Below are 12,970 nucleotides of genomic sequence, written 5' to 3'. Positions count from 1 at the left end.
CTGCAGACCTGGGCTCAGTGCACAGACTTGTACATAAGTGCTGTTTCTGTCACCAGGGCCAGCTGTTTCGAGCTGCTGTAGGCAGACAGTAGTTGTGAGGGTTTGGTGGTAATTACAGCCAGAGGAGCATAGTTGAGCATGGGGCACTTCTTGACTGTTGTCACTTCTTTCACCTGTACCTTTCCTGCACCTCTAGAGCCCAAAAGTAATAAAGGCCATAGCAGCTCAAAAGTTCATTGTACTGCAGTGGTGGTAAGCTCAAAACACACGTTCATTCAGAAAGTAAACTCTGGCACAACATGCGGATTCCCATCACCTTCCACTGTGTTTGGAAAAAAACTCTGGAGTTCCCTTGTCAGTGTGATTTGAAGTGTCTTTGCTGTCAAAAAAAGAAGCTGCCGTTGTAGACTCAGAGGCACAATGTAACCCTCCTAGCAAACTTTACAGTTGCCGGCTGCGGATGCTTTCTTATTACCATCATGAACTTAATTTGGGGGCTGTTTTTTCCTTTCTAGCACCAGGGGTATCCGTAGGCTACAGTTAGCTCATAGTGCTTGACAGTGTTGTGTGAGTCAAAAAACCTTCGTCTTCCCCTGACTTGCCTCTGCCTGAGACCGCGAGTTTGTAGAGTCTGTTCAGTCCTCAGCTGTTAAAGAGTGCCAGCTGTAGAGTCCAGATTCGCTAGCACAGCATTTTCAGTCTTTCTTGTCCTGATCGCTGATATTAGTACTATAAAGGGACATTTTATTTTTAGCATTTTGAAAAGAATAGTTACTATGAAAACAAAATTTCTGCTTCACTCAACTTTCCCTTATCAATGACAGTAATATTATATAGAATAATACAGTGTGATTAAAAAAGCCTTGAGTCTCACATTTTTTGTGCCTAGTCACCTCAACATTTTTAATCAAATTTTTATGTATAGAAAAGTTAATACTTCAAGAGGAAGAGTTTAGCTGCATTTACACAATTCTCAAGAATGGAAAGTAAGATTGATACATTCTTCTTTTGATCATCTTTTCCCAGCAATTATTTATAAGGGTTGGGTTTTTTCCTAAATTCCAGGACATTGTTTCTACTGGGATTTTCACAGTATCAGTAAAAATGGCACTGAGGCTGCTGAGCAATTCTTCAATAGTAAGTCATTGCTCACATGAAATGAGAGAATAGCGGGAAATATTGTTGTATCAAATAGTTTTATTTAAGATTAAAATATATAATGTCAATCAGATGTAAATATTTCAGGGAAAATAGATTGCTAGACATTGAGAGATCAGTTTTATCTGTAGTTCATATATGAATATGGAAATAAAATGTCTTTTTCTAATTCTCTCACTTAACACATTAACTTTTAATAGACATGAGACTTTACAGTAGAGAATGATTTATATGTAAATCATTTTGCAAGTGGAAATTTAGCCGTATATAGTGAGAAAGGACCCTAGTCTGAATAAGAAACATTATACTTAAGTTCCAGTCACTTTTGTAAGGAGCATGAATAGGACTGGTTGCAGAAAAATAATGAAAATGATGGAAAATCTGAATATGGAAGAAGTGGTGTATGGTTCCCACCAGCCCTCATCCACCATAAGTGGATTTACAGAAGTATCAAAGGAGAATGTAGTGCAAATCTCCACAGGGCAGGAAAAAATCCCTCTCTACCTTGCAGCAGTTCTGGGGGACCCACCAGAAACGTTTGCTGATTCAGAAGGGACGTGCTGTGGGGGACAGACCGCGGTGTGGTCACACAGTGCTTCCAAGACTGTGGCTTTCCCAGTAAGCCATACTCCAGTCTGTTCACAGCCCGGAAACTGACCCCCTCCTCGTCTGTTCCCTGGGGGAGCGTGTAGGACTTCGTGCATGAAGAGGTGTGTGGAGGTGTGGGGCGCAGTGCTGCAGTGGGGTGTCCGCAGGCGGAGGGCTTCCCTTCCCCACCCTCGGTGGCCCAGGGGTGCAGGCTGGCTCCTGTACTCCTCTGCTGTCGCCGCCCTCCTCGTGCTGCCCGTAGGGTGGGGAGCACGTGTAGCAGCTTCCATATACCTTGCAATTCCTTTATAAACGGGTCCTGTTGGAGTCAGCAGGAAGTTGATACTGAAACACCGGCACATTCAACTTACCCTCTGTGATCCAGCCCCTCCCGTCTCCCTAGTCCGACTTTTGTGTTACTCAGTAGGCAACTTCCGTGACCCATCCCCTATTTCTACTTCCCTGCTAACTCTCCTTTCCCACCTACATGCCATCAGTAGCTGGGAACACTTTTAGGTAGTTTGTATCATATTTGAATGTTTTGTTTTCTTCGTAACCAAGCTGATTGCTGGCACATACTGTTTCTGCTCTGCGCTGGGACTTCGTTTGCAGCCTGTCCCTTCCCTGTGACATCTGTTTCCTGTGACTCTGCTGCCTCTGCTTGTGGTATATAATAGGGTGCTTTGTTCTCAGGCTTGTTCGATGGGCCGGCTGGCTGAACCAGTGCTTGTGCCTTTGAACCCTGATAAACCCCTACATTAAACAGAGACATGAACTATATTGTTTTCGTGTCAGGGTTTTCCACGGTTAGTGATTCTGAATAAAGAGGCAGGTTGACTGACCTCTGCTTTCTGTCCTTTTAGTGGCATGATGTCATCTACTCTTTCTGTCCTTTAATTTTAATGGGAACTTTGTAATTTAAACTTGACGTTTTATTTCTTTGGAAAAGGGAGTCTCAAGAACGTGGTCCTGGTTTTGGGATATTGCTATAAAAGTGACACTGAAGACGACAAATATCACAAAGGTACCTGAACTGTGTTTTGTTAATTTGTATTATTAGTGGAGTAGGCACCGTTATGTTTGCCTGCCCACTGAGAGTAGAGAGTTGATGATCACCGTTTGATATAGTTTTATTGAGACATTTATTGAGACTAATAATAGTTTGTGTCATCTTTTGCATTTCTGGGCTCCATACAAGCTAACAGTAACTTCCCAAAATGGATCCAAGGAAGCCACTGTTTGAAGTATATAATCTGCTGGAAATCCGTATTTGCAAAGTAAATGTCATTGTTTAATTGGAGAATGTATCAAGTGGGCTTCCAGAAGGGTCTGTGCTAGGTCAGGAATCCTCAGTGCTTTCACGAATGACGTGGATGAGGGAATCGTGAATGTGCTTTTTCAGATTTGCAGACAATTCTCAGCTAAGACAAAGCCACAAGCACGCTGGCAGGCAGGATCAGAATTCAAAATGACCTTGACAAATAGATCAAATGGTCTGGAAGGAAGTAGGATACAAGTCAGTAAGGACAAATGCAAGACCTTTAACTTAATTAGGTAGGGATAATTCATTGTACCAACACGAGGGAATGATCAGCTTAAACAGCAGTGCTGCAGAAAAAGGGTTATAATTGATTGCAGGCTGGACATGAGGCAGCCGTGTCACGTTGCTGCAGAAAAGGCAAACACCATTCTCACACCAATCAAGAAGTGGCGTCTGTAATACTTGAGCTAATTCCTGCACTCTGCTGAGTGCTGATATGGCCGCTGCTGGAGGAGCGTATCCATTTGGGACATTGCTGAATGATTTGGACTATTAGGAGTAGGCCAGAGGAGGGAAATGCAATCTGTGAGGGAATGTTGCAGGAAGTTAAGTCGGTTAATATAAATAAAACTTAGGGAGAACATGATAATAGGCTTCAAATATGTAAATAAAGAGCAAGGGTATAAACACTTCTACATAGTCCCTGCGGGTAGGATAAGGGCTGACCAGTTTCTATCACAGCAAGGGATATTTAGGTCAGACAGCAGAAGCTTCCTGACAATCAGGATGGTGAAGTGCTGGAATGGGAAGGCAGAAAATCACCATCTTTGCGTTTTTCTAATAACAGTAATAGCTGATGCTCTGGTCAATCCCTTCTTCGCCTTTATCTCATCCTAGTTTCAGTGACACCTAAAAATGTGGCAGTGACTGTATATGAAGTTAAGGGTGGCAAGTGTAGATGAGCTGACTGGAGTAAAATAAGAATCAAACTTACAGCAGTGTTTTTGATATTCTGATATTCCCTGATTATGACCCTAAGAACATCTATTGCCTTTGTAGCCTTTTTATTGTATTTAAGAGTGCCATTAATTACACGCAGAGGAACCGGAGCCCCTCAGTACCTTTGGGGCCTTAGTTTGTGAGCCCTTACTCATGCAAGTGTTCTCAGATATCCTTATTCCACTAAAAGCAGCGTAGATTCTCCATGAACGAAGAGGAGTTTGCATGAAGGGAGACTGAAGAAGTCACCTTTTCTCAGTATACTCACTTCCCTATAAAATCAGTTTTCATTTTTAGTTTATAGTGAATGGGTTTTGAGTCTTGTAAGCGTTTACAGTATATCTGCTCAGGGAAATAGATGAAAATTATGTAGGCACTTCAGTACTAGCGTCAGCTGCAGCTCAGGTCAGTACCTTATAGCACACAGGCACCAGAAACGGTTTTTCAAGTGGTTTTAAACCGTACACTCTAGGTTTAGGAACTGGATTCCAAACCACTGTGCAGGTGCAAATAGCGTGTAACCCGTAACTGCATTACCTCACACATAAAGTGTCACATAATTTGTCTTCCAGGTCCTAAGCATCGTGCTTCACTGAGGCAATTTACAAGTAATTAAAAAATAAGCAGATAAGCAAACCCACTTCTAATTATGCAATAATGAATCACCGTTGCAGTTATCAATATTTTTGGTTTTTTTTATTTTCCAGAACTACAGTCCTGCGTGTCAGTGTGGGACATTAACCTGCCCCATGAAGTGCAAAACCTGAAAAAACATATAGAAATGAGACAGGAATTAGCAGAAAAAATGAAGAGCCTTTCTTTGGACTGAAAAGTCACCCTGCAAGTGTCATCCTCTTTTCTAGTCTTTCATCCTAACATACTGTGCAGTATTTACAACTACTCCTTGCTGGTGTTTTTAACTGAAAACCAGGAAGAAAATTGCCATGAAAGAGGCAGTTGGTATTCATAGGGTACCAAGAAAAAAGAAGGATAAGTTATTTGTAATATCTGAAAGGACAGAAAACTGCTGAGAATTTCTGAATCTAAAGTGTTATCGTGCATCTGTTGTTTACTTTGTGAAGTTGTGCTCTCAAACAGCCGTGGAACAACTTCAGTGTAATGTTGTTCATCTGGGTTTTGATCTCAGTTAAATTGGGAATAAGCCAGGAGACTATAAAGGGCTTTTATTTACTTCATTATCTCTACTGAGTCGACGTGTAACAAGAAGCAAAATTTAAGCCTCTGTGTTTATCGCAGTTTGCATGTATGAGTTTGCTCTGATGATTCGTGTTTTAGTAATGTCAGAGCTCATGACCCCGAGTCATATGTGAAAGAAAATATTGTATTTTATATAATAGCAGTGTTTATAGGAACATATGACTACATTACTCTTTGAAAACAGGCAGAATAATCTTTTTTCTTCCATGAATAATGGACATTTTTTCATTATGATCAGAAAAAAAGTTGTTGTGCTACAGTAATAGGAAATCTCAGAATTCAGTTTAAATAGGCCAACAGGCTTCTGCAAGTTGGTGTCCTCTTGCAGTACTGCAGTCTGCCTTGTTCTAGGAGATGCAGTCACATCATTCTGAACATTACCATGCACACCTATCTGTTGTGCAACTCACTTCGAAAAGCCAAGAGAAAACACAAGGTGTACGCTCAGATCTAAATGCTGCTACAACCACACAACAAGCAGCATGCTGCTGAAGCCAGACTGCTACTACTTAGTCCATCTCACTGGTTTGCTTATCTCAATCTAAAAAACAAAAAAGGGAACTTCCACTTCAATATTTCTAACATGTGAAGTTTCCGTTTAATTTATATTGTTAATTTGGGGGCAAGCACGGGAACCTTGATGAGTGTAAGAATTGGCTTCCCTACGCATACAACTACCAGAATTTATGACCACACATCTTCATTCAAGAGATGCCCTTTGCTGCTTTCTGGCCTTAAGTCCAAGCTGCTTCTTACAGCCTGCACCGACCTGCTGCGAGTGAGTGCCTTATTTCTGTCCACCAGAAAACAGATGCTGTTGTTTGGGGGTTTTTTTTGATACCAAAAGGTTCTATAGGGTGCTCCTGAAGTCTCAAGGAGTGGAGTATCCAGAGCCCTTCCTGAGTCTACGGGGCTGAACAGGGTTGAGCATCCAAAAAGTTCTCAGTTCCATTTTTACAGTTTTGAGGAAACTATATACTAGGACAACAGTATTTATTGTGTCCAGCTGTATCATTGTTCTATTTTCTGCCATTTGTTGAGTGCATACTCAGGATTCCTTTCAGATATACACCCCAGGTTTTTATGTCTTATAATCTGCATACGTAAAAGAATTTGCTATTTATATGGGATTTTATAACTCAGAAAATATATCTTGTAATGAATACTTTTTTAAAAAATAGAATATATGTATTGTGATTATTATTTATAAGTCATTTTGAAATGTAAGCCTTAAACCATTTATTAAAATCCTGCTTTGTTAATAACAGAGTCTACTTTCTGATCACTGAACTTCCAAGGAGGAGCTTTCGTGTGCAGTTTTAGTGGAGCTTAATCCCTTAGGGCAGGATGATGCACGATCCCAGTTCTGTGGGTTGTGTTGACACAGCTGCATTCCCGCTTGTTCTCCATCTCATAGTGCACATCTTGGGCCCTTTTCCATCCCCCAGTTTGTCTTCTATTTAGTGTTCCTTACGGCCTTTCTCAGAGGTGGGAGGTGACCTGTAAGCAGTACTGTCCTTGCAGTCATTACTCGCCTCTTCTGAGGTTCTCTGGAAAAGAATGATCCATAGGCTGAGACTCGGGCCTATGTGTTACGTATTTCAGGGATAGCGAAGAACAAGAGAGACAACAGCAGCCACACAAAAGACGAGGTCGTTACAAACCTGACTGAATTGGCCACTTGTGAATTATCAGTGGTGAAAGGGTAAAATTCTCCAACAGTTGTAACCCACTGACTATTTAGCAATACCGTATGGAACACGGTGATCCAGCTGCACCCTCCCCAAATACTTTTTAGCACCAGAAGAAGAGATCTGGAGAAGATCTGTGTTGGTGCTTCTTGTTCTTTTCCATTTGATAGTCTAAGTGCATCTCTGGCCATCTTGAGCCCTATTCAGCTCACGCTGCACAGCTGCCTGTCTGCTGAGCGTGGTGCTGCTTGGAAAGAATAGTGACAGGGCATACATATCCCGTCAAATAAAGCATCCGCGTCTCCCGAGTGCGGGAAAGCTCTGGAAGGAGGTGGCTGCACAACTGTTTGGCCAGGAGCTGGCAGGCAGCAAGTGCACGGGTCCAGTTTAGAAGCGCCCCAGGGACTGGCATCCCCTTCCCAGCTCGGATGTGCCACCAAGGGGAAGAACAGCTCTTCTGTGCCACCACCATTTAAACCTGCGCTGTAAGGAAATCTTTTCCCGGCAACATCTCTACTGACAAACTATAAAGAGAAAGGGGAGAAAAAAAGATCCATGGCTTCATCTTCCGCTTGGTTTTAGTGGAGCTGCTTGGAAACCAGCAGGATGTGACCAGGTAAGAGTACAAGCTCTGAGAGACGTAATGCTTCCTGTATGCTTAGGACAGCATCCAGCACCTGAAAACGGAAAGAACCCTTACTTCAAAAAAGAGCCTGTTCACTCCTGGTTTGGCAGTCACTTAACACCTGAGCTGGGACACGTAATTAACCCCATGTTCCCCAGAACTGCGCAGCTAAAGCATACCGGGGTTCAGGCCTAAAGACAAAGAGGCAAGTTGTCTGAATGCTTGATTAAAAAAAAAAAAAAAAAATCAGTATCTGAGCTATCTTCCCCCTCCTGTGCTATTGCTGTTAATTAGGGTCATTGTTGTTATTGGTTGCTTGCTGATAGATTACATATTCAGATTCACCTGTACGTTAATTTTAACCTTATTTCTTTTACAAGCAGCTCCTGGTTAATTCCGCTGTAAACAAGTTACACAGCCTGATTTCGTGTACTTACTGTACTATATCCTGGCATCCCTCTTACTCTGAAATCTCCTACTTCCTCATGTACCCTTATTATTAGTATCCTATTACTTCTTCATGCACCACTTTGGGGCAAAACTGGGACACGTAATGGGGGAGAGCGAGCGAGGCCTCCTGGGCGTGAGCTCATCCCCAAACACAGGCATTTGTCATCCCTGCCACGGAACAACCTCACCCATCTGCCTGGAGCGAGCAACACTTAATAACCCATTTTACGATGAAATCTTCAAATACCAGAGATGCGAGAAAGTAGTAAGGGAACAGAATGAGGCTCACTGAATGAAGAAAAGACAATGAGATTCATATTTTCCTATCGGCCTTTCAAAATAGAAAAGCACATGAGCAATTCCTCTTCTCACTTACCTTCTGGCCTTTAAGAAATCACTCATCAAAAAAAAATCTGGAAACAGCTCCCATTACCCGTCTTAAGAGAACCAGCGGTTGTTCTGGTTTTTTCTGTCTTAGTTCTTCATCCCCATTATGAACTCATCCCAGGACTATACTGACCTGCACGTTCTCTTATGTAAAAGCTTCTTCATGGCCTTTGAACAAGTATAAATAGAAATTCCATTTATTGGCTGGCTAGCGTACCGTTTTGTTAACTTTTCCAAAAATTTGTTTTTATTAGGTAGGCACGTTATCTAACAATTTTATTAGTTTATAAATACGGAGTGGCATAATTGCATGAGAGCAGAGAATCATACTTATTGTGTACCTGTACTTTAAAATTCAGTATTTTAACAGGAAGATAAAACCCCACAAGATGTATTATTGTCATATTAGTGAAGGGGAACCTCATTTAGCAAAACTTCAGAAGCAAATGCAAGTGAACTTTCCAGCACATCGCTTCAAGAACTTTCTTCACTGTATTTGTGAGCTGTGCAGGTACTGCATGAAGACAGCACTGCCTGTATCTATAGCCATCTCCGTAAGACTCCTCAGTTACAGCAGTTCCTGTTCGATTAAGTCATGAAACTGAAAAAAAAAATGACCAAACTGTGAAACAACTTTTTTCCCTGCGGTGACCTCATGCTGACCGGTACCTACCCTCTATATTTATTTTTTTTAATGGGCTGAGCAGTAAACTGGAATTATTTTGTAAAAGTTACTTCAAAATCACAATACACCAGTAGATCTGTTCTAAAAAAGTAATGCTTTTTTAGGACCGTCATGATATTATTCTAGTAAAATAAAAATGAAAGTAAAAGCAAGCTTTTTTTTCTTTTTCTTCTGTGTTGCTTTGCTTTCCTCGCTGCCGGCACAGGTGGCAGGTGAATCCTGGCAGGTTTGTTAAGTGCTGCAGTCAATCCCTACAAAGGCTGTCACTAATTAGTGAGGAGAGACTTAAAAATCAACATTACATCCCCGGCATATGTGATTATTCACTTCTATCACAGCCCATTAGCATCAATAACCTGAAAAGTTACAAGTGGATAGAAAAGGGGAAAGAAATTAAAATCCTCTGCAGTGATGCCCGTGTTCTGCCTTTTCTGCACCAGTTTTCTCTCTGCCTTTTGCCGCGCAGCACGGCTGGGAGAGGGCAGGGTAGTGCCCGGCGGGCTCGGCCCGCTGCCAGCGGCTGAGGCACGCAGGAACCATTTTGCCATCTGGGGAAAGACAAGGAAGGGCAGGGAGGGGAGAGAAAGAGGAACACCAAAGAAAGGAAAGCTGGCATTGTGGCAGCACTCAACAGCACAGTCCCCTGCCGGCCCTGCCAGCGGCACTGCGGGCGGCCAGGACCCCTGCTTGGGTGCTGCCACTGCCACCCCACACCTCCCGCCCCGGCGCGCCGACGGCTCTCCCTTCCTCCCGAAGGCAGCGGGAAGGGCAGCGAGGGCTGGCGGAGCACAGGGCTCACCAGCCCGTGTCACTGGTGCCGAGCCCGGGGCTGTGCCCCAGCAGATGCTTCAGGTGAGGCAGCTCCAGCTTCTCCTGCTCCATCGCCGGCTGAGCCACGCACGCCCGGCCACCACCCCACCATCCCCGCTTGGCCAGGCCACGGCTCCCGCTGCGGAGCGCCCGCAGGCCCGGCTCGCTCCCCTCGTCTGCACAGGCCTGCTTAACGAGGCTGCGAAAAGGAAAAAAAAATTACTTCAGGACGCGCTGCCCTTACAAGTCCTTTCTCAAGGGAAGGATGACCCATAACTAGTCACAGGGGGAAAGGAAAGGGCTCGGGCCGCCCGCAGGCCCTGGGTCAGCCCCAGGCGGTGGCAGGAGCGCGGTGACAGCGCACAGGGTCACACAGCGTCACCACCTCCCCTGCCCCAGGCCCGGGCAGCTCCGCAGAGCCCAGCCCGCACAGCACCAGCCTGCCGGGAGGGCTCAGCATGGCAGGACGAGCCTTCACATTGCAGAAAGCAATTTGCACAGCACCAATGGAAACACCTGGCTCTTCGCACTGCAGATACCGTAACGACAGCTCACTGATGCTCAGTTCTGCTTTTTCCTGCTCTGACATCTCCTTGGTCGCCTTGAAAACATCTGTTCTCCACAGATCAGCAAGAAACACCCGCTGCAGACACCACCCGTCAGGCTCCTGCGCTCTGCAACTTGAACTTTACATCAGCTGAGCTGAGGCCCAGGATCAGAAACGTTGTTTTCGAACCCTTAGCATCAGAGGTCACAATAAACACGCTTTCTTTAAAAGCTACAGAACTGCTCACAGAGCGATGAGCCCTTGGAAGAGCAGCAGCATTTGCAGCTTGCAAAGCAGAGGGTGGGCTGGTTTGTGTGGCGAAGCTGCAGACAGACGTGCAGCAGCCCCCCTGCAGCCCTCCCAGTCCTCAGCATGTCCCCTCCCTGGCTGCTGCGGGTACGTGCAAATCCACGACAGCCTGAAAACAGGATGGGAAAGGGAAATACCTGCTCAGTTTTACTTAGGAAAGGCTGTGTGGGGCTGAGGGACATCAAACCCAGCCACCTGCCCAGCGCAGGAGTGTTTCCAGGGGCTGGTGAGGCACAGGGCGGGCAAAGCCAGCTGCTCCTGGCAGCACCCGGCCCCCCGGCAAATGCACCGCGCTCTGGTGGGAGCCCACCCTGCCCACGGCTGCTGGGGCACCTTCCCCTGTGCCTGTCACCGGGGCAGGGAAGCAAGACCTCTGTGCACGCCAGCCAGGAGACCACTGACCCCCACGGCGTTCAGGTGAGACCTTGCACGATTGTATGGGGAAACCAGTTCCGCACACTAACTGTTCTCTTAAGTTACTGCAAGCGTTTCCTGATGAACACCCACATAAAGCTCATGTAAATTTTGCCATTTTGAAGCCCACTGCTCAAACTCCAGTCTGCTGAACGGTGTCCACAGGCGGGCAAAGCAGTCAGGCTGACAGCCCAGGGCTCAGCTAAGGAGATGCCGACCCCAGGGTGCTCCATTTGCCCCCGTGGTTCACTATCCAGGTCCAAGGGACTCCACCTGGACCATCAGGACAAGCTACTGGAGGGTCCTCTCTGTAAGGGAGTGCTGACCCCTTCTCCACCCTGGCCAGGCTCTCTGGGTGCTGCTGATGGAGGACTGAAAGCCCATCCAGTCCCCCTGCGGTGATGCTGGTCACCTAACGAAGAATATTTCCCCTCTCCTCACGCCCCCCCAAAACTGCTACAGCAACAGCTCTTTTGCATTAGTCTAACACTGTCAGGTTGAGGCAAAACTCAAAGGGTGCTTTTAAATCACATGTGCGCAAGTAAAGGTTTAATGAGTTTCCTTAATCTGGAAAAGTTTAAAATTGGAAAAGTGAATTTCTGAACTTTAAAGAAGTGTCCCCCACCAGAGCCCAGGCTCCCAGCTGAAGGGGAGCGACAGCAGCCCCTAATGGGCGGCGAGCCGGAGTCCTGGGCCGCCGGCCCTGCCCAGCAGCCACGCTCAGTTTTAAATACCAAGGCTGTTCATACTCACTTTTAATAACCAGCTACCAGCCAGGTAATTAAGCTTCAGTAAGCAGTAATCTTCAAGTATTATCCATGCATTAAAACTCATTCCTCCCCGCCCCCCCCCCCCCCCCCGGCTTTTTTTTTCTCCTCCAAAGCATGTGGATGCAACGTGCTGAGCACCCTGCAACTGGAAAGTCTCGTGACAAAACATGCTCCCACCTTGTAAGTACAGTAAAGTTTGCAAGGAAAAAAGAAAAACCACCACCAAAAAACATTCAGTTCACTGGTTTTACAGCTACTACGGCTAAACCCAGGAAGGGACACAAACACTCGGGCTCTGCAGGGGCTCAGAAATAGCCAGTGCAGAGCAATCAGTCCTGCTGGAAGACTCTGCAATCCCCATTGTTGGAGCTGAGGACAAAAAAAAAACAAACAAAAAAAACCCCCCCACACACACACCCCCCAACAAACGAACTAGGAAAAAAAAAAAAAAAAAACACTAGGAAAAACCCCCAATATTGCATGTCTGCAATTCCAATAAAACTGGTGTAAGATACATACAGGACTGTGTGGACTGCTCCTGTAAGCTCCCAGCACACAGACGCCCAGGCTGGGTGGCTCTGGGGGACACGTCACTCCTTGGTGTAACTTGCACCACAAGGAGCATGTGGCACAGGCACACACGGCGGGGCGCAGGGGGAGGCTCCTGCTGAGAGGGTGCCCGTGGCCTCGGGCCCGGAGAGAAGCTTGCCTAAATCCAGGCCTGGAGATGAGGGCTCACAGACTGGGAATTATGTCGAGTTCTGCTCCGTCTCACTCAGCCATTTTTCTTCAGTCAAAGACTCTACCCTGGACAAACTTTTAGTTTAAAAGTCCTTTGGGCTTTGACCAGCACCATTCTCCTTCTGCGCAGGCATCTCCAGGACATCAGGAGAGCAAAGCGCAAAATTGCCGTTGCTGCTCAGTTGCCCCATTGCCACTGAAAGATGGAAATACCAGCGTCCTGGTTTCACCCAAGACCTGTATTTCTCCCCCTGGAGAAGCCACAGGACAAAGGCTGGGAGCTCCCCAGCTCCACCAGCAGCTCCTTGCAGACCCAC

At 45.7% G+C, this 12,970-nt stretch overlaps 1 protein-coding gene across 1 annotated transcript in view; it reads left to right on the top strand.

The window, feature by feature from the left end:
* Positions 1-7,630, top strand: part of LRRK2 (leucine rich repeat kinase 2) — a 71,572-nt gene extending 63,942 nt beyond the window's left edge. The window contains exons 50-51 of the mRNA XM_056341391.1: positions 2,696-2,770; positions 4,714-7,630. Coding sequence (XP_056197366.1) covers positions 2,696-2,770; positions 4,714-4,835 — 197 coding nt within the window. The 3' untranslated portion in view covers positions 4,836-7,630. The remainder of the gene's footprint in view (positions 1-2,695; positions 2,771-4,713) is intronic.
* The last annotated feature ends 5,340 nt before the right edge of the window (positions 7,631-12,970 follow it).

Source organism: Falco biarmicus, chromosome 5 (assembly GCF_023638135.1).
Source record: "Falco biarmicus isolate bFalBia1 chromosome 5, bFalBia1.pri, whole genome shotgun sequence".
NCBI classification, from domain to species: Eukaryota; Metazoa; Chordata; class Aves; order Falconiformes; family Falconidae; genus Falco; species Falco biarmicus.
Note: the sequence above shows the minus strand (reverse complement) of the source record. Positions and strands in the feature narration are given on the sequence as shown.